Source organism: Ceratotherium simum, chromosome 4, assembly GCF_057802395.1.
Source record: "Ceratotherium simum simum isolate JZ-2026a chromosome 4, ASM5780239v1, whole genome shotgun sequence".
In the NCBI taxonomy this organism is placed as follows: domain Eukaryota; kingdom Metazoa; phylum Chordata; class Mammalia; order Perissodactyla; family Rhinocerotidae; genus Ceratotherium; species Ceratotherium simum.
This window is the reverse complement of record NC_141903.1, coordinates 35,587,729-35,609,246: the sequence shown is the minus strand read 5'-3', so window position 1 is coordinate 35,609,246 and position 21,518 is coordinate 35,587,729. Positions and strand designations below refer to the sequence as shown.

The window sequence follows — 21,518 nt, the reverse complement described above, 5'->3', positions numbered from 1 at the left end:
TACCCGTTAAATAACAACTTTCCATTCTCCACTCTCCCTAACCCCTGGCAATCACCATTCTACTTTCTATCTATGATTTTGACTACTCTTAAGTACCTCATATGAGTGGAATCATAACAGTATTTCTCTTTCTGTGACTGGCTTATTTCACTTAGCATAATGTCGTGAAGGTTCATCCATGTTGTAGTATACATCAGAATTTGTCCTTTTTTAAGGCTGCATAATATTTCATTGTATGGCTATACCACATTTTGCTTATCCATTCATCCATTGGTGGATGCTTGGGTTGTTTCCACACTTTATCTATTGTGAATAATGTTGCTATGAACATGGGTGTACAAATATCTGTTCAAATCTCTGCTTTTAGTTCTCTTAGCTATATACCCAGAAGTGGGATTGCTTGAGCATATGATAATTCTATTTTTAATTTTTTGAGGAACCACCACTGTACTGTTTTCCACGGTGGTTGTACATTCCCACCAACAGTGCACAAGGGCTCCAGTTTCTCCACATCCTCACCAACACTTATTTTTTGTTTTTTTGATAGTAGCCGTCCTAATGGTTGTGAGGTGGTATCTCATTGTAGTTTTGATTTGCATTTCCCTAATGATTAATGATATTGAGCATCTTTTCATGTGCTTATTGGTCATTGTATATCTTCTTTGGAGAAATATCTATTCAAATCTTTTTCTTATTCTTGAATCAGGTGGTTTGTTTTTTTGCTGTTGAGTTTTAGGCGTTCTTTATATATTTTGGATATTAATCCGTTATCAAATATATGATGTGCAAATATTTTCTCTCATTCTCTGGATTGCCTTTTTATTCTGTTGTTAGTGTCCTCTCATGCACAAAATTTTTTTTTTTTTGTGAGGAGATCAGCCCCGAACTAACATCTGCCAATCCTCCTCTGTTTTCTGAGGAAGACTGGCCCTGGGCTAACGTCATGCCCATCTTTCTCCACTTTATATGGGACGCCGCCACAGCATGGCTTGACAAGCGGTGCGTCGGTGCGCGCCTGGGATCCGCACCTGTGAACCCCGGGCCGCCGCAGCGGAGCACGCATACTTAACCGCTTGCGCCACCGGGCCGACCCCCACACAAAAGTTTTTAATTTAATCAAGTCCAGTTGATCTATTTTTTCTTTTGTTGCTTTTGCCTTTGGTATCATATCTAAGAAATCATTGCCAAATCCAATGTTGTGAAGCTTTTGTCCTATGTTTTCTTCAAAGAGTTTTATAGTTTTAGGTCTTTGATCCATTTTGCATTAATTTTTGTATATGGTGTTAGGTAAGAGTTTAACTTCATTCTTTTGCATGTGGGTATCCAGTTTCCCCAGCATCCTTTGTTAAAATGACTGTCCTTTCCCAATTGAATGGTCTTAACACCCTTGTCAAAAATCATTTGACCATATATGCAAGGGTTTATTTCTGGGCTCTCTATTCTATTCCATTTGTTTATATGTCTGTCTTTATGCGAGTACTACAATGTTGCGATTACTGTAGCTTTGTACAAGTTTTGAAATCAGGAATTGTGAGTCATCCAGCTTTATTCTTTTTCAAGATTGTTTTGGCTATTCAGGATCCCTTTAGATTCCATATGAATTTTAGGATGGGCCTTTCTTTCTGCAAAAAACACTTTAGATAGGGCTTTAGATAGGGATTGCATTGAATCCGTAGATCACATTGAGTAGTATTGACATCTTAACAATATTAAATCTTCTAATCCATGAATAAGGAATATGTTTCCATTTATTTATGTCTTCTTGAATTTCTTTCAGCAGTGTTTTGTAGTTTCCATCGTACAAATATTTTACTTCCTTGGTTAAGTTAACTCCTAAGTATTTAATTCTTTTTCGTGCTATTGTAAATGGAATAGTTTTTGTAATATCCTTTTCAGATTGTTCATTGTAAGTGTATTGAAATGCAACTGATTTTTTTGTGTTTACTTTGTATCCTGGTACTTTGCTGAATTCATTTATTCTAACAATTTTTTAGTGTGTAATCTTTAGGGTTTTCTACATATAAGAGCATATCATCTGCGAACAGAGGTAATTTTACGTTTTCCTTTCCAATTTGGATGCCTTTTTTTTCTTTTTCCTGCCTACTTGCTCTGGCTAGAACTTCTAGTATTATGTTAAATAGAAGTGGTGAAAGTGGACATCTTTGCCTTGTTCCTGAATTAAAGGAAAAGCTTTCAGTCTTTCACCATTGAGTAGATGTTCACTGTGGGTTTTTCATATATGGCTTTTATTATGTTGAGGTACTTTCCTTCTAGTCCTAATTTGTTGAGTGTTTTTATCGTGAAAGAGTTTTAAACTTTGTCAAATGCTTTTTCTGTGTCAGTGGAGATGATCATGTGGTTTTTCCCTTATTTTGTTACATTGATCAATTTTTATATGTTGACTACCTTGAATTCCAGGAAAAAAATCCCACTTGGTCATGGTGCATAATCCTTTTAATATGCTGCTAAATTTGGTTTGTTAGTATTTTGCTGAGGATTTTTGCATCAGTGTTCATAAAGGAGATTGGTCTGTAGTTTTCTTTTCCTATAGTGCCTTTGTCTGGCTTTCGTATCAGGGTAATGCTGGCCTCACAGAATGAGTTAAGAAGTGTTCTCTCCTCTTTGGGTTTTTGGAAAAGTTTGAGAAGGATTGGTGTTAATTCTTCTTTAAATGTTTGGTAGAATTTTTTTTTTTTTTTTTTTGTGAGGAAGATCAGCCCTGAGCTGACATCCGATGCCAATCCTCCTCTGTTTTTTGCTGAGAAAGGTTGGCCCTGAGCTAACATCCATGCCAATCTTCCTCCGCTTTATATGGGACGCTGCCATAGCATGGCTTTGACAAGCGGTGCATCGGTACGCGCCCGGGATCCGAACCTGTGAACCCTGGGCCATGGAAGCGGAGCGCGTGCACTTAACCACTTGCACCACCAGGCTGGCCCCCTATTTGGTAGAATTTACCAGTGAAGCCATCAAGTCCAGGAGTTTCTTTTGTTGGGAGATTTTTTTTTTTTTTTTTTTTTGTGAGGAAGATCTGCCCTGAGCTAACATCCATGCCAATCCTCCTCTTTTTCCTGAGGAAGACTGGCCCTGGGCTAACATCTGTGCCCACCTTCCTCCACTTTATATGGGACGCCGCCATAGCATGGCCTGACAAGCAGTGCATTGGTGCACGCCCGGGATCCGAACCTGGGCTGCCAGCAGTGGAGCACGCGCACTTAACCACTACATCGTGGGGCCATCCCCAGGGAGATTTTTTTATTACTGATTCAGTCTCCTTACTAGTTATAGGTCTGTTCAGATTTTCTATTTCTTTGTGATTTAATCTTGGTAGATTTTGTGTTTCTAGGAGTTTGTCCAAGTCATCTAGCTTATCCAGTTTATTGGTGTACAGTTGTTTACAGTACTCGCTTATAAAATCCTTTTTATTTCTGTAGAATCAGTAGTAATGTCCCCACGTTGATTTTGGATTTTAGTAATTTAAGTCTACTGTCTCTTTTTCTTAGTCCATCTAGCTAAGGGTTTGTCAATTTTGTTGATCTTTTCAAAGAACCAACTTTTGGTTTCATTGATTTTCTGTATTGTTTTTCTATTCTCTATTTCGTTTATCTCTGCTCTAATCTTTAATATTTCCTTCCTTCTGCTAGTTTTGGGTTTAGTCTTCTTTTTTCATTACCTTTAATTGGTTTCTAGTTTGATTTCTAAACTTGATTCTAAATTAAACACAAGTAATGCTTGAGTATGCTTTTGGAAAGGGACAGTAACATGTAATCCTAAAGTAATATATTTGACTTTAGAGTTATACAGATAAAACCCTAATTTTGGAGATAGCAGACATATTTCTGATGTCTTTGTAGCTTCATATCAAAATCTTATAAAGCAAATTGACCCTCAAAAAATTGACTGATATACTCTTATGGATAACCTATAAAGCACTTATTTGTTTCTTTTCAGGATAATCTAGAATTAGATTTATCATCCAAGCAAATTATATCAAACAGAATAATCATCTTTAATACTGTCAACATAAAATCTTTAAGGTGGAAGTTTAGGTCACATTCTTCATTTCATTACTGAAAGAACTGAGAAACAAAGAAGTTGGGGAATCTTGTCCCAAATCATGCAGTTAGATAGCAGATGTTGCAGTTCTAGGCCCACCATAATCAATTGTGTAGGTTTTGCAGCAGTATGTGGTAGCCCTGCCTAAGTCTAGGTCTTCTTTTTTCAGCTGAGTGCTTTTGCTACTAACATTATGCTGACTCTTACTTAAGCCAAAATTTTTAAATAGCAATATTTGTTAGAAAAATCATAGAAAAAATTTTGACAGTAAAAATGAAATCTTTTATATATGCTGATAAATTTTTATTTGCATATACTGACAGTTACAAAACATACTTAATATAAATTGTCTCTTGACAGCACAAATTTTCAAAATAAAAATGTTTCAATGGATATTACTTAGCAAATGTAAGCCTTTGTTGATAAAACAATGCTAGATTCCAAAGATGTTTCCAACATATTTGGTCATGGATCAATCCAGGAACCATTTTTCTTCTACTTCTTCTGTAAGCACATAGATATCATGCATGCATATATGCATATCTACAAAGAATTCATGAAATACAGAGTAATCTGAATTTTTAAGACAGGTTTAATGATAGGAAAGTTACTTGGAAGTACAAATTTTTTTGAGATGTGATTAAATAGGCATATCATTACCTATGTTAATTCTTATTGTGTTGTCTACTGCTGCATAACAAATCACTCAAAACGTAGTGGCTTCATGCAACAGCCATTTATTATTTCTCATGATTCTGTGGGTTGATTGGTTGGTTATTCTGTTGTTCTCTTTCAGTGGAGGACTTTCTCATGCAGGTGCTGTCAGATAGTGGCTGGTTGGAATTTCCAGCATGGTTTAACTCACATCTCTGGCACCTTGGCGGTGATGGTTGGAAGTCTGGGACCTCTCTCTGACCATGGGTGATCTCTCCATGGACTTCTTTAATAGTAGTTGGATCCCAAGAATTAGCATACCGAGAGAGGCTAAGAACTGGCATGGCATCAATCGCTATGTTTTATGGGTTAAAGCAGTCATGGGGTAGCCCAAATGCAGGGGGTGGAGGGAGATAAAATTTATCTCTCTCTTTTTTTTTTTTTGTGAGGAAGATCGGCCCTGAGCTAACATCCGTGCTAATCCTCCTCTTTTTTGCTGAGGAAGACCGGCTCTGAGCTAACATCTATTGCCAATCCTCCTCCCCTTTTTTTTTTTTCTTCCCCAAAGCCCCGGTAGATAGTTGTATGTCATAGTTGCACATCCTTCTAGTTGCTGTATGTGGGACACGGCCTCAGCATGGCCGGAGAAGCAGTGCGTCGGTGCGCGCACGGGATCCGAACCCGGGCCGCCAGCAGCGGAGCACGCGCACTTAACCGCTAAGCCATGGGGCCGGCCCTAAAATTTATCTCTTAATGAGAGGGTGTGGCAAAGAATTTCCAGCCATCTTTGCACAACTCCTAAGAAATTTTATCTTTCTTTATATAAAAAATTCTCAAGCCATACCTGTATTGCTTTATTTCTGAACAAGATGTCCTTGTATCCTGTTCTAACAAGGATATACCAGTAATTCAAGGTAATCAGTAGGGTACATTATAGGGAAAAGTCTGAGCTAACAATCTATACAAACAAATTAGCAATTGGAAGACTTAATACATTTTTTTTTTTTTTTTGTGAGGAAGATTGGCCCTGAGCTAACATCTGTCGCCAATCTTCCTCTTTTTGCTTGAGGAAGATTGTCACTGAGCTAACATCTGTGCCAGTCTTCCTCTATTTTGCATGGGGACGCCGCCACAGCATGGCTTGATGAGCGGTGTCTATGTCCACACCCGGGATCCGAACCCACAAACCCTGGGCTGCCGAAGCAGGGCATGCCAACTTAACCACTACGCCACCAGGCCGGCCCAATACATATATTTTAGTGACTCTCCTAAATAACTGTTTGCAGAGTAAATCAGGAATTTGTTTTTAAAAACCTACTTTCTCAAATTCCTAGAAATGATGGTAAAAATATAATACTTTTAAATTGGGTATAACTTACGTACAATAAACTGCCAAATCTTAAGGAGATGGCCTGAAATTTTATATGTGTAGGCTCATGTGACAACTAGATCAAGATATAGCACCCCAGAAGGCTCACCTATGCCCACTTCCAGTCAGTACCCTCCTTCAAGGGTAAGCACAATTCTAACTTATGTTGCCATGAATTAGTTTTCTTGTTTTTGAACTTCATGTAAATAGGATAATACAATAAGTATTCTTTTGTGTCTTTTTTCACTCAGCATTATTTATGTAAGAATTATTTATACTGTTCCATTTTACAGTAGTTTGCTTTTTTCGTTTTAGTGTGGTATTCCATTGTATAAATATGCCACTATTTATTTATCCAGTCTGCTGTGATGGATATTTGTGTTATTTACGGACTTCGGCTATTACCATTAGAGCTGCTGTGAATATTCTTTTATATGTCTTTGGTGGACATAAGCATTCATTTCTGTTGGGTATATATCTAGGAGTAAGATTGCTGGGTGGGAAGATTTTTGGTTACATACTAATTCAATCTTGTTTTATAGGTCTATTCAGATTTTCTGTTTTTTCTTGAGTCAGGTTTAGTAGTTTACGTCTTTCTAGGAATTTGTCCGTTTCATCTGGGTTGTCTAATTTGTCGGCATACAATTGTCCATAGTATTCTCTCATAATCCTTTTTATTTCTGTATGGTCAGTATTAATGTCCCTTCTTTCATTCTTGATTTTAGTAATTTGAGTCTTCTGTCTTTTTTTCTTGGTAAGTCTAGCTAAAAGTTTGTCAATTTTGTTGATCTTTTCAAAGAATCAACTTTTGGTTTTCAAAATTTTCTCTATTTTCTATTTCATTTAATCACATTCTATTCTTTATTATTTCCTTTCATCTGCTTGCTTTGGGTTTATTTTGTTCTTCTTTTTCTAGGCTCTTGAGATGTGAGCTTAGATTATTGATTTGAGATGTTTCTCCTTTTCTAATTGTATGTGTTTAGTGCTATAAATTTTCCTCTCAGCACTGCTTTAGCTGTGTCCTACAAATTTTGATATGTTGTATTTCATTTTCATTCAGTTCAGTGTATTTTTTTTGTTTCACTTGAGACTTCCTCTGACTCATGAATTATTTTGATGTGCATTGTTTAGTTTCTAAATGTTTCAACATATGAAGATTTTCCTATTATCTTTCTGTTAATGATTTCTAGTTTGATTCCATTGTGATCAGAGAACACACTCTGTATGATTTCAGCTCTTTAAAATTTTTGAGGTTTGTTTTATAGTCAGAATGTGGACATATATTCCATGGGCATTTGAAAAGAAAGTACATTCTGCTGTTGGTGGGAAGAGTGTTCTGTGAAGTCAATTAGATCCTGTTGATTGATGGTAGAGTTCTCCTACATCCTTTCTGATTTTCTGTCTAATTGTTCTAACAATTGTTGAGAGAGGGGTATTGAAATCTCAACTATACTTGTGGATTTGTCTATTTCTTTTAGTTGCTTCACTTTTTTCCGCCTTTTGGAGCGTGGTTGTTTGGTGCATAGCCATTTTTAGAATTGCTATGTCTTCCTCATGGATTGACCCTTTAATATAGCTATTTCTGCTTTCCTTTGATTAATGTTTGCCTGATAAATGTTTTTATTCTTTTCTTTCAAACTCTGATATGTTTGATATGCCTATATCGTTATACTGAAGTGAGTTTTTTGTAGATAGCATATATTTGGGTCATGTTTTGTAACCCACTCTCCCAATCTCTGTTTTTTAGTTGGTTTGTTTAGACCATTTACATTTAAATATAGTTATTGATATGGTATTTTTATATTTATTTTGTGTTGAAATTATATTTTTTCATCCATTTTTTTCCCCTCTTTTTTCTTTAATATATCATTAGTTATTTTGAAGTCCTTTTCTGCTAACTCCTATATTTGATTCAGTTCTGGGTCTACTTTTATTGGTTATTTTATATCTTGATGTTCAGTCACTCTTTCCTGCCTCTTAATATGTCTAGTAGGGGCTGGCCCTGTGGCGTAGCAGTTAAGTCCGCTCGCTCTGCTTCGGTGGCCCGGGGTTCGCAGGTTTGGATCCCGGGTATGGACCAACGCACCGCTTGTCAAGCCATGCTGTGGCAGCGTCCCGTATAAAGTGGAGGAAGATGGGCATGGATGTTAGCCCAGGGCCAATCTTCCTCAGCAAAAAGAGGACAATTGGCAATGGATGTTAGCTCAGGGCTAATCTTCCTCACACACACACAAAAAAGTCTAGTAATTTTTTATTGTAAGCCATATGCTATGGATGATACCTTTTTGAGACTCTGGACTATCCTGTCCTCCTTTTAAGACTGTTAAATTTTGTTCTAGCAGGCAGTTAAATTACCAGTGGATCACTCTGATCCTATTGAGGCTTAATTTTAGCTTTACTCTTATTCCTAGGTCCTTACTCCTTGGTCCTAGAGTAAGGATTCCAGGTCTTTACTCCTTGGGTGTGGTCTTCTGCCATCTCAACTGAAACCCTGGGATATTCACCAAGATCTCTCCGTTCTGGCTGAGTCTGAACTCCCAAGGTCTCCAGCCTTTCAGCAGCCATTCTTGCTAGGCATCCTGGAGTCTCATCCTTGGTGTGTTCAACTCAGGAGTTGCTCACGTATCTGAGGATAATTTTATATAGATTTTTGGGACTCCTCTGTGCTTTGTTTTTCTCAGGTATCCTACCCGCACTCCCCAAGTCCTAACTATTTTGGCTGCCTTATATTCTGATCTTTGTTTCCTTTGCCCAAAGAGATATTTACTCTTTGTTTAGGCTCTATTTCCTTGGGCCGTGGTTTGTAAGACGTCTGAAGAAAGAAAGCTCGAGTGAATGTAAGGTTCATCTCATGTGCTCCCTTCTTTCAGTGGTCATAACCCTAGCCCTAGCTTGATTGCTGTCCAATACCTCTAGTTGCTTTATCTATTTTTTCCAATTTTTATGGTTGTTTATGATAGAAGAGTAAGTCCAATACCAGCTACTGCTCTATGGCTAAGACTAAAGTCTTAGAATTGAAAAAAAATTCTAATAATGATATTAGACCTTTAAGGTTGGATTATTCTTTTTTTATTTCTTATTCTTTTTTCCTTTGGGAAAATTAATATTCATTAATATCAAAAAGTGCTTAGCACAATTCCTCTTTTAGTATATGTACTCAAGAAAAGTTAGCAGAATCTGTAAAGAATCTTCAAAAATTCACGTAAATTCAAGCAAAACAGTTTATTGGGTGCCTGGAGGAGCTAGGCATAACAGTAGCTCCCTAATCTACGAACACTTATAAATCCTTATTTTCTTTTCAATTAGAAATGTATTTCAAATGCCAAATAACTCAATACCAGTAGTTTGGTTAAAATATATTTTATTTTGCATATATTTGAAGTATTAGTAAAACTAAAATTTTAATGTGAAGTCATTTGTTTTTGGTATTGTGTCAAAAGTGATTAAAGCTAGGGTAGTCATTTAGTTAAGTACAATGAAACTTTTTTTTTTTTTTTTGTGAGGAAGATTAGCCCTGAGCTAACATCCATGCCAACCCTCCTCTTTTTGCTGAGGAAGACCGGCCCTGAGCTAACATCTATTGCCAATCCTCCTCCTTTTTTTCCCCTTTTCTCCCCAAAGCCACAGTAGATAGTTGTATGTCATAGTTGCACATCCTTCTAGTTGCTGTATGTGGGACGCCACCTCAGCATGGCCTGACAAGCAGTGCATCGGTGTATGCCCGGGATCCGAACCCGGGCTGCCAGTAGTGGAGCGCACACACTTAACTGCTAAGCCACGGGGCCAGCCCCCGAAACTCTTGATGGATACTGATATCTAACATTTAATTAAGATTTCTTTAATTAATTTTTTAATAAAAGAATTACCCAGCCTTATAAAACCTTGTTTTTGTACTTAGTCTTTACTTTTCATTAGCAATATTTTGTAATTTTTGAAATATAGAACAACACAACATCTGACTTTATATGCCACAACAAGAGTTAAGTCCTACATAAAATTTTGAAGTAAAGTATTTGAAACTGAAGAAGGGTATTTATGGTGATAGAGGGGTAGAATAGATAACCTCCATGAGGATGTTTTATTGTTGATTGCTTTACTATCTATGCAGATGGGCCCATGGTAAAATTATGTACGAGTGAGTAAGATATTTATTTTTACATCTTTGTAAAATTCTTTGCCTCATTGCAACAGGCTAGTGACGAGGAAAAATATAGGGTAGTATCAGTCCATAGGGGTTTACCTTGGTGACATAATCCCAAGTGTAATGACTTCACAGAATTTGTGTTATTTTTTGCCACGTCTTTATTTATTAAATAGATCTAACACAGTTTCTGTACTTAAACATGACACCTAAATTTGGGGTTATAGCTATATTTACCTGGCAGTAGTAGAAACTATTATTTTGAGGTACTGTTTATTGTGGATTTAACAGTATTTTGAACTTTAAAGAATAAGGAAATTCAAAATTATTTGGAATTGTAACTATATGTTATGAGTCTGATTCTTTTGAAAATTTTTAGGCTTGCTGAAAAGTAAGGTAAAATAATTTTAATTGATAAGACAAATAGCAGATTGCTCAGATGGGCATGATAATATAAATGCATCTAAGCTACATCTTCTTTTCTTTCTTCCTTTCTGTCTTTCCTCGATTTCTTGCTTCTCTTCTCACACTTTAAAAATCTCAAAACAAAAAAAATTTCCTCCTTCTTGCTTTACCTTTGAAAATCTGCAGGATGGACATGTAGAGGTAGCACGTTTGCTTTTGGATAGTGGTGCTCAAGTGAACATGCCTGCAGATTCCTTCGAGTCTCCGTTAACACTAGCTGCCTGTGGAGGACACGTTGAATTGGCAGCTCTACTTATTGAAAGGGGAGCTAATCTTGAAGAAGTTAATGACGAAGGATATACTCCCTTGATGGAAGCTGCTCGAGAAGGACATGAAGAAATGGTGGCATTACTTTTAGCACAAGGTAAAGTAGTTTTACTTCTTTAAAAAAAAAGTCAATTTCCTTTGGATGTTTTGTCTATCAGTGAAGTTTACTACAACTAAAATATTTTTTTGCATTGATTAGATAAATTATCAATACACTGGAAGGAACCTCAGAAGCGGAGAAGCTAGAGATGATTATCACAATTCAGAATAATTAATATCTTTATCATAAGTCTTTTGCAACTAGTTTTATCTATTTTTGTGCTTTCCCCAGCAGCAAATATAAATGCCCAAAATAAATTATCAACATCCTGGAAGGAACCTCAGAGGCAGAGAAGCTAGAGATGATTATCACAATTCAGAACAATTAATAGCTTTATCCTAAGTCTTCTGCGACTAGTTTTATCTGTTTTTATGCTTTCCCCAGGAGCAAATATAAATGCTCAGACAGAAGAAACCCAAGAAACTGCTCTGACCTTGGCTTGCTGTGGAGGATTTTCTGAAGTTGCAGACTTCCTGATTAAGGCAGGGGCTGATATAGAACTTGGCTGCTCCACGCCTCTGATGGAGGCTTCTCAGGAGGGACACCTGGAGTTGGTTAAATATCTACTGGCTGCGGGTATGTGGCTTTAAAAATGCCTTTTAGAAAAAGGCTTTATATTGCTTTCATAACTTTAACTATTAACCTTAACTTTCTCATTTCTACAAAAGTTGAAAGACAGCTCCACAATTTAACTGCTCTTCTTAAGCTCCTACATCTCTAAAAATGTTGTTTTTTAAAAAGATTTCTTATTGTTATTAATTTTTACTTAGTGACCATCAGGCTTCTCACTGACCTTCTTTCTCCATTGAATGGTTTATGGCTTCTGGAAGGGAGAAGTTAGTTCCTCCTAGTCTCTGTTAATAAGAGGAGGTGGGATGAGATTACAGAGATTATAATTTGGTACCTATAAACCTATTCGTGTTTTGACATTTTTAAGTCTTCTCAAAAAAAAAAGAACAAGTGGGAATTTAACTTTTTTGGCAGAAGTGCTTAGTTTTAAAATAATTTGTGCTTTATACATTGTTAAGCAATAGTAAGGAATAAGTATTTTTACATAGACTATTTGTAGTTTTATAGAGCAAAGTAAGAATATACCAGAAAGAATTGATCCAGATAGATGTCAACCTTTATATATCCTTTAGAAACAATATAAAGTTTTTCTTTTTATCCAATTCTGATATATTCTTTAAAACCTCATATATAGGGCTGGCCCCGTGGGTTAGCGGTTAAGCATGCGCACTCCGCTACTGGCGGCCCGGGTTCAGATCCTGGGCGTGCACCGACGCACCGCTTCTCCCACCGTGCTGGGGCCGCGTCCCACATGCAGCAACTGGAAGGATGTGCAACTATGACATACAACTGTCTACTGGGGCTTTGGGGGAAAAAGATAAAATAAAGTTTAAAAAAAATAAAAATAAAAATAAAATAAAAGGAGGTATAAATGTTCACTAAGAAATTATTGAGGGGCTAGCCTGGTGGTGTAGCAGTTAAGTTTGTGCTGCGCTTTGGCGTTCCAGGGGTTCGCAGGTTCGGATCCTGGGTGCGGACCTACTCACTGCTCATCAAGCCATGCTGAGGCAGTGGCCCACATAGAAGAGCTACAACTCTACAACTATGATACCTATGTACTGGGGCTTTGGGGAGAAAAAAGAAAAAGAAGAAGATTGGCAACTGATGTTAGCTAAGGGCCAATCTTCTTCAAATAAAGAAGAAATTATTGAATACCAATCATTCTGCTCAGCTCTTGTGTTATCTCTATTAATTACCACTGGTCCCTATATAGTAAGAAATATTAAACACATTATTATAGATATGGAAACGGATGCACAGTCGGGTTACTTAACTTCCCTAAGGTAACCAAGCTAATAAGTGACAGAGCCAATATTCAAACTTAGAACTCCTGACGTTGTTTTTTCTATTGCATCACCATTGATTCTCATATTTAGCTACTTTTGCTAATTTGAAGTATGTAGTTTTCAGAACTATGTCAGGGGTTGAGAATCACTTTTTCACATGATCACTACCTAAAAAAATTTTTTTCCCAAATTAGAGTGTGATTTATTTACATGAAGTTCTTGTTATACTGTAGCACTAAAGAAAAGTCCAATAGGTTTTTTAATACATTGTCTATACAATTAAAAAAAAAAAAATTTAAGGGGCCGGCCTGATGGCATAGGGGTTAAGTGTGTGTGCTCTGTTTTGGTGGCTGGGGTTTGCAGTTTCAGATCTGGGGCTCGCACCAATGCACTGCTTGTCAAGCCATGCTGTGGAGGCTTCCCATATAAAGTAGAGGAAGATGGGCACAGATGTTAGCCTGGGGCCAATCTTCCTCAGCAAAAAAAGGAGGATTGGCGTTAGATGTTAGCTCAGGGCTAATCATCTTCACCGGGAAAAAAAAAAAAATCAAAAACCTTTTGTTATGGCATTTTTTCAAACATAGAAAATATAGTATAATGAACCCTAAAAACCCATCACTCAGCTTTCAGAATTTTTAATTCATAGCCAATCTCACTTTATCTATACTCCTTCCATATCTCCCATTTATTTTTATAAAATTATTTTATTTAAAATAATTAAATATTAAATTTTTTTATTGAGATATAATTGACATATAACATTGTATTAGTTTCAGGTGTACAACATAATGATTTGATATTTGTATATATTGTGAAATTATCAACATAGTAAGTCTGGTTAGCATCTGTCACCATATATAGTTACAAAAACATTTTTAAATTTAAAATTTAAGGGCCGGCCCCGTGGCTTAGCGGTTAAGTGCGTGCTCTCCGCTGCCGGCGGCCCGGGTTCGGATCCCGGGTGCGCACCGAGGCACCGCTCCTCCAGCCATGCTGAGGCCGCGTCCCACATGCAGCAACTAGAAGGATGTGCAGCTATGACAGACAACTATGTACTGGGGCTTTGGGGGAAAAATAAATAAATAAAATTTAAAAAAAAAAAAAAAAAAAAAATTTAAAATTTAAGTTTTTAATTTGAAAATTATTTTAAAAATAAATTTATTTTTCTAAATTATCAATAACTATTTCAATATGTATCTGTAAAAGATAATCTTTTTAAAAAAATAACCACAATACCATTTTCCTACCTAAAATTTTTAAATAATAATTCCTTAGTATCATTAAATATCCAAGCAGGTTTCATATTTTCCTGATAGTCTTATAAATGGGTATGTGTGTGTTTAATGACCTTTTTGAATCAACTTGCAAATAAGATTCATACTAGCTATTTGATCAGTCTGTCTCTTAAGTCCTTTTTAATCTATGGGCTCCCCTTCCATCTTTCTTTTCTTTTTTCTTGCAAGTTATGGTTGAAGAAATGGAATGTTTATCTTTTAGGCTTTCGGAGTAGGATTTTGCTAATTGCATCTCCATGATTTCATTTAACTTGTTTTTCTGTCCCTTGGATTTCCCATAAAGTAGTGGTTAGATCTAGAGATTTGATTGAATTCAGGTATGAGGTGTGTGTTTTTTTGTTTTTTACTAGACTTCACAGGTAGTATTTGTGTACTTTCCTCAGGAGGTAATAAATGTCTGATTGTCTCTCTTTTGTGATGTTATTAGCCATTGATGATCATTGCTTAGATCCATTAATTCATTAGGGGTTGCAAAATGGTGATATTCTAAATTCTATTATTCCTTCCTTGTTTATTAACTGGAATATGTCTGTAAAGAGAAACTTCCTGTCAACAACTGTTTGGTTACCTTTAGGTATAAATCATGTAGGAATGGCAGTATAAACATTTGATTTTCCCCCCTTTATTTACCAGTTTCCAAAATAATCAAGTGGTCCCCTAGCATCCTTCAGTGGTGACCAATGAAGTGTTGTTTTGTTTTTGACTTGAACATCATTTTGAACTTTTGGATTTAAACATATATGATAGGTTTTACTCGATCACAGTTCTCATTCTTTTTGATGCAAAAATTGTTGAAAGATGGGACAATTTGACCATCTGTGGTCAATAAGTTTAGCTACCAAATCCTTTTGATGTGACCATATTATAGTCGCTGATAATTTCCTTGCTTTCTAATATGGCAGGTGTTTCAGGCTCATTTTAGACAGATTCTGCCTCAGTTTTTTTTTTTTTTTTTTAAATAATTTTATTTATTTATTTTTTTCCCCCAAAGCCCCAGTAGATAGTTGTATGTCATAGCTGCACATCCTTCTAGTTGCTGTATGTGGGACGCGGCCTCAACATGGCCAGAGAAGTGGTGCTTCGGTGCACGCCCGGGATCTGAACCCGGGTCACCAGCAGCGGAGCGCGCGCACTTAACTGCTAAGCCATGGGGCCGGCCCTCTGCCTCAGTTTTGAAACAAATCATTTTTCTAAGAAGCCTTAATTCCACTTAGCAGGAAATGTTACTTAGGGACTATAATCTAAGCTAGAGATGCTATTTCTGCCTGGTCTATCATTGTCTCTAGGGCTTTTTAGTTGGTCAGAGTTAGGAAATATTTATTTTTCTTACAAATAAAATCCATCTTGAGTTCGTGTCAGTACTTCCAATTCAGAACCATAGGACTTTTTTTTTGTGTGTGTGTGAGGAAGATCAGCCCTGAGCTAACATCCGTGCTAATCCTCCTCTTTTTTTGCTGAGGAAGACCGGCTCTGAGCTAACATCTATTGCCAATCCTCCTCCTTTTTTTTTTTACCCCAAAGCCCCGGTAGATAGTTGTATGTCATAGTTGCACATCCTTCTAGTTGCTGTATGTGGGATGCGGCCTCAGCAGGGCCAGAGAAGCGGTGTGTTGGTGCGTGCCTGGGATCCGAACCCGGGCCACCAGTAGCGGAGCGCGCGCACTTAACTGCTAAGCCACAGGGCCGGCCCAGAACCATAGGATTTTTACTTAACCTCAAAAATCTGTATCTGTGTTTTCTCTCAACCATGCCAAAATTTCGTCTCTCACCAAAGGATTACTCATTTGATTTTTACCACAATATCCAGAGAACTATCTTAGAATACAAACCAATGCTACCACCAATATGATTTCAGAAAACTGTTTGATATTTTTTGTTGCAGCTCTTTTATTTCTTAGAGTATATCTTACTGGGAATGTATAGGCAAATTACTATATCTTAAATTCATTTGGTATAATTCCTTTCTGTGTGGCTAAAAGCATTTTTACAAAGCATATTTAAAGGAAAATTAGAATATTTAAAATAACATTCTGATATTTTTGTATTTTGAGTTTATCAGTTTCACCAAATTGCAAAATTGAACTATCTAATATAATTTTACAATTCACAAAGTAAAGATATGAATTTTTTGTTTGCTAGGTGCTAATGTTCATGCTACAACAGCAACAGGAGACACAGCCTTAACCTATGCTTGTGAAAATGGACATACAGATGTGGCAGATGTTTTACTTCAAGCAGGGGCTGATTTAGTAAGATATTTTTAATTTCAAATACTTTTGTGTAAATGTTAATACTCATTCATTTATTTTTAACATTAGAAAACAGTAGTGAAGATGATCAATAGTTTGCATGCTTTGTATAAAATAACTAAAAAAAAAAAAGTCTGGTTACTTGTTCTGGTTGTTATATTTATTAAATGTATTTGAAAATAGTTAGCTTTTAATAGAGCATACTGTTTCATTTCCTAGGTAAAACTATTATTTTGTTTCTTCCTCTCACCCCAATCCCATTGGGCGTTCCTGAACTTTTTTTTTCTTTTTAAAATGTGAACTCCCAACCCCCACTTCAGATCAACTGAGTGGAGCTTTAGAATCTGCTTTTTTGTTTTTGCAGGGGAAGATTCGCCCAAAGCTAACATCTGTTGCCAGTCTTCCTCCTATTTCTTCCAGCCCCCGCCACCCAAAGCCCCGCTACATAGTTATGTATAGTTGTAAATTCTGTGTGAGCCGCTGCCACAGCATGGCTCCTGAAAGACGAGTGGTGTAGTTCTGTGCCTGGGAACCAAACTCAGGCCGCCAAAGCGGGGTGTGCTGAACTTTAACCGCTAGCCTGTGAGGGCTGGCTCACATTCCTGAACTTTTTAACTGCCCTTTATTAGATATATCATAAATTCAGTGATGTTTACAGAATAGAATAACGTGTCAAATCACTTTGAGTGATCTCTTTTGTTTCTCTAATTAGACATCGCGAAACAAAACTACCATCATCTTCCTAATAATATTATTACAGCCTTCTCTTTTTTTCCATTCTTTTAGTCTTTTCTATTTTGGCTTTTCAAAATTTCAAATTAGATGGCAGGTTCATATGTGTAATAATCCTTACAACTATGGGTTATTGTAAATAATATTTCTCTTCAAGGTTGATGCTTCTTGCTGAAATGTGTGATTTGACTAATTTTTATTTTGTGAGGGTACTTTAAACTGCTTTCTAGAGTTTTTCCCAGAATTCCCTTATATATTTCTTAAAAATCTATGTGAGACATACACAGCTATAAATGTTGTAGAGAATCAACTTTCTTAATTTCAGTTATTTAGGAAAAACTGTGCAAGTATTGCCTTTTAAACCATTTCCAATAACAGACATTCCCAAAAAGACACCTGAGAACATTTTTGGAAAATAATTATTGACTAAAATAAATGTATAGTATGATTATGCTATTTATCATCATTTCTGCTAATACTAAATATTGTAATGATAACACTGGCATTCATTCTTGTTAATCAGGATCTGCCCCATCAGTTAGAATTTCTGAGAGGTGTACTTTTTTTGTTTGAGAATTATGACAGAGAGATATGTTAAGTAGATCTCACTTTTCTGCCATCTTTCTATATCTTTTTCCTTTTTTAAAGTTGCTTTGTGTCATCTATAAAAATTAAGAATTGAAGTATTTCATCACTTTAAATAAAGAAATAGGGTAGAGCATAAAAACTTAGATACTATGAGCAAGGGTTAATACTCGTATCCTCCAAATTCTTATCTGAATTCTCTCTTCCTTCTTCCATTTTTCTGTAGCAAAGTCACTTTCTTAACCTGTTTGTTGAGAGTTCTTCTGAAAATATTAAATGGGAAAAAAAGGAACTGTCTGTTAAATGTGCTCTAACGTATAGGAAAACCTTATTGATTTTTGACTGAGTTAAAAATCTATTACAAAATATTTTTAAATGTTTTATTTTTATAGTCTTCTGGAATTAGGTAAATAGAGTATTTGTGATTAGAGTTCCTTAGAAGAATTGCATTAAAGGAACAGATAGAAAGATTTGAATTTACCATACTATTTTTACCATTCAAAATATAAGAGTAAAAAAGGTAATACTGTTATTTTAACATAATTGTTTATTTTTCTGTTTTACAATCTGTCTTTGCATTCATATTTACATGTAATTATAATTATAGTGTAATACGGTTGTTTTCTGTTTTTTCCACTGTGTCTGCTTTCATAATCTTTTCCATATTGCTGCATAGTCTCCATATTTATAACTCTTGCATAATATTCCATCAAGTTGATGAACCATAATCATTCACTTATTATTGAACTTTTGACTTGCTTTTCATTTTTTACTGTTATAAATGCTGTTAGGTTTAATAACTTTTTCTTTTTTTCTCCTTTTGAATTATGTCATATATTGATTCTAACTTTAAAAAATATGTTGCCTATTTCATTCTTTTGCTCTCTGTGGACAGATATTTCAATTTTAATATTAGTTCTTTTCCTGATTATATTATTATTATTATGTGGAAAGCATGGGAAAGTATAGTTAGTTTGATATTTAAAACCTATAAATAAACTTTGTAATTTCAGGCTTTACTATAAGCCAAGAGAATGGGAGACCTAGTCAAAAATAGGAAGTGATGGGGCCAGCCTGGTGGCGCAAGCAGTGAAGTGCGAGTGTTCTGCTGTGGCGGCCCGGGGTTCACTGGTTCGGATCCCAGGCTGCACCGACACACTGCTTGTTGAGCCATGCTGTGGCGGCGTCCCATATAAAGTAGAGGAAGATGGGCACAGATGTTAGCTCAGGGCCGGTCTTCCTCAGGAAAAAAAAAAAAGAGGAGGATTGGCATCAGGTGTTAGCTCAGGGCTGATCTTCCTCACAAAAAAATAGGAAGGGAGTAAAGCAGACAGCTTGGTACCTGAGTCCTGAGAAAAAGTGACTGCTAATTCTTGCTAGCTGGACCTAACACCGCAATAGCATCTTATTTGTCCTCCATTCTTTGCTGCTACCTCCTGGTATCTTGGGCTATAGTAATTTCCTCCAGTGGTTTGCAGATGGAAGACTCTCCACTCCCATTGCATGGAGTGGAGATGTATTCTATTCCTGGCATTTCATAGGTGTGTTCTTGATATCTAGGTTTGGTCGTTCTTTAAGTTAGATAGATCTTTTTGTGGGCTGGATGAGAACCTTCATTTTTTGCGAACTATTTTTACTCTCAGTTTTAAATAAGGATATACAAGTCAACCTTTGGAACACAATCTGGACCAACCCCTATGCTTTGTTAGATTTTAGAGCTTAACTTATGCCATAATTCAAGGTTTTGATATTATATTTTTTAAAAAGGAGCTTAATTTAAAAGCTGTTGTTTCCCATTCTTTAAAACATTCTGCGTCAGAATCAGTTAGGATATTAATTATGGTTTAAAAAAACTTAATGCTACAATTTGGTTTTCTTGTATTGTTTCCTGAGATAAAACTGAGAAGTTTTAGGGCTTTTCATTATAAATGTGTAGTAGGTATAATTTAGAACTCACTTTTAAAGGAAATCTAGAAATTTTCTTATTTATTGCTTTTAAAAAATTCACAGCCAGAACTGATGGCATACTTGAGCATTTCAGTTCCATCCTCAAAATATGTACATCTTCTAATTTGAAACTTAGTTACACGAGACTTCATTTTTTCTAGTTTTAAAAATATTTTTAGGTATTTCCAGTTAAAAGCACACTTAATATCCATCATATTTAGAGATTATGGATTGATATGTAGCTTGTCTAACTTTTTAATAATTGCATAAATTTGAATAATCCATTGCTTAAAAACTTTGGACTAGTTTAGTGTTCTTAACTAGGCCACTTAAAATGTTCTTTTTGAAAATCGGTAATTAAATGAAATAAAAAGATGTCCATTAGTTCCAGAGTTTTTAAAAAATTCTCTCTGTTTAACATGCAGAATCATTTTAACTACTACTGCATAAGCATTGAGCTTACTCTAAGCAGAGAGCCCTGAACAAATGATCCAATTCATATTGTCCTGCTGTTTGCATCTCTTGTTACTACTATAATGGGAATTATTATATAGTGAAATAAAGATTATTCCTTTATGTATTTTCTTTCTCTGCATAGTATCTTTATTTATTGGGCCCAGGTTTGTTTTTAGTATTTGGTGTCATTACAGGAATAGTAGGATATCAACCCATTGCAAGAAAGTTTGTATTAAAACATATTAGCATTCTGTAGTACATAAAATCTAACAGAAATATTTAGAAAAAAACAAACTGTCTTTGGAAACTACTCAATCTTGTTTCTCTGAAAAGGAATTTTTGTATTATTGATGTCCTTACAAATTTGTTACCACACTGCTTGACCAGAAATACCAATAATCACCATTTAAAACTGAAGTTGAGGGGCCGGCCCTGTGATGCAGCAGTTAAGTGCACGCTCTCTGCTTTGGCAGCCCAGGGTTCGCAGGTTCGGATCCCAGGCAGGCACCAACGCACCACTTGTCAAGCCATGCTGTGGCAGCGTCCCATATAAAGTAGAGGAAGATGGGCATGAATGTTAGCCCAGGGCTAATCTTCCTCAGCAAAAAAAAAAAAAAATAAAATAAAAGGACTGGCATTGGATGTTAGCTCAGGGCTAGTCTTCCTCACAAAACAAAAAAAAAAAAACAAAAAACTGAAGTTGACCAGCTCCCATAATCTTTGAACCATTGCTCTGGTGGCCTCTATTACTCTAGGCCATTCCCCCCAATTATTGGTCTTTAGACCTGAAGGCAGTATTTTAATATTTCATACTTATTCTCATCTCTATGGCTTATTTCAGCTAAAGCACTTATGGCTTGTTTTCTTTTACCACAATCTTCCAGCTCCCCTTCACTATTGCTTCTCAAGTTCAAGGTGGAGAATTTGCATAGTTAACTATTCAACAGTATAATTTAGATTATAAAACACTATGCTGCTTTCTTTTTTCTCTTGGTTGCTTTTAATTTTGACCTACTTTGTTGTCTATGTTTTCCTGGCTTCCATGCCCAAGCATTTTGTTGTTATAGACATGATCCTTACCTATGAAAAATGACTGCATCAGGTCAGAGTTTCAAATGGCCTAATGATAGTATGCACAGTATGTTTAGGTGGCAGCACTGTGTTGGCTAACATGTCAGAGGTGTTTTGATTTGGTGTGTGTTTGTGTTTTTCAAACCGTTTGTGAAGATGTTAGAATCTTTCTCTTTTCATCATGGCATGTTAATTTCAGCATTAAAACTTTGATACATTTGTTAAGATAGAAGAAATATTTGTCACCTGTAGAATTTCCTTCACATATATTTGCC

General features: G+C 36.0%; 1 protein-coding gene across 6 annotated transcripts in view; it reads left to right on the top strand.

Annotated features, from left to right (window-relative positions):
• The window catches only part of ANKHD1 (ankyrin repeat and KH domain containing 1), a 123,154-nt gene that overhangs the window by 39,272 nt on the left and 62,364 nt on the right, over window positions 1-21,518 (top strand). For 5 of the 6 annotated variants that reach the window (XM_087429695.1, XM_004420092.2, XM_014795384.2 and 2 more), the window contains exons 8-10: window positions 10,812-11,049; window positions 11,437-11,628; window positions 16,343-16,452. In XM_087429695.1, coding sequence (XP_087285821.1) covers window positions 10,812-11,049; window positions 11,437-11,628; window positions 16,343-16,452 — 540 coding nt within the window. The remainder of the gene's footprint in view (window positions 1-10,811; window positions 11,050-11,436; window positions 11,629-16,342; window positions 16,453-21,518) is intronic. The other variant, XM_004420095.3, reaches the window with a different exon arrangement.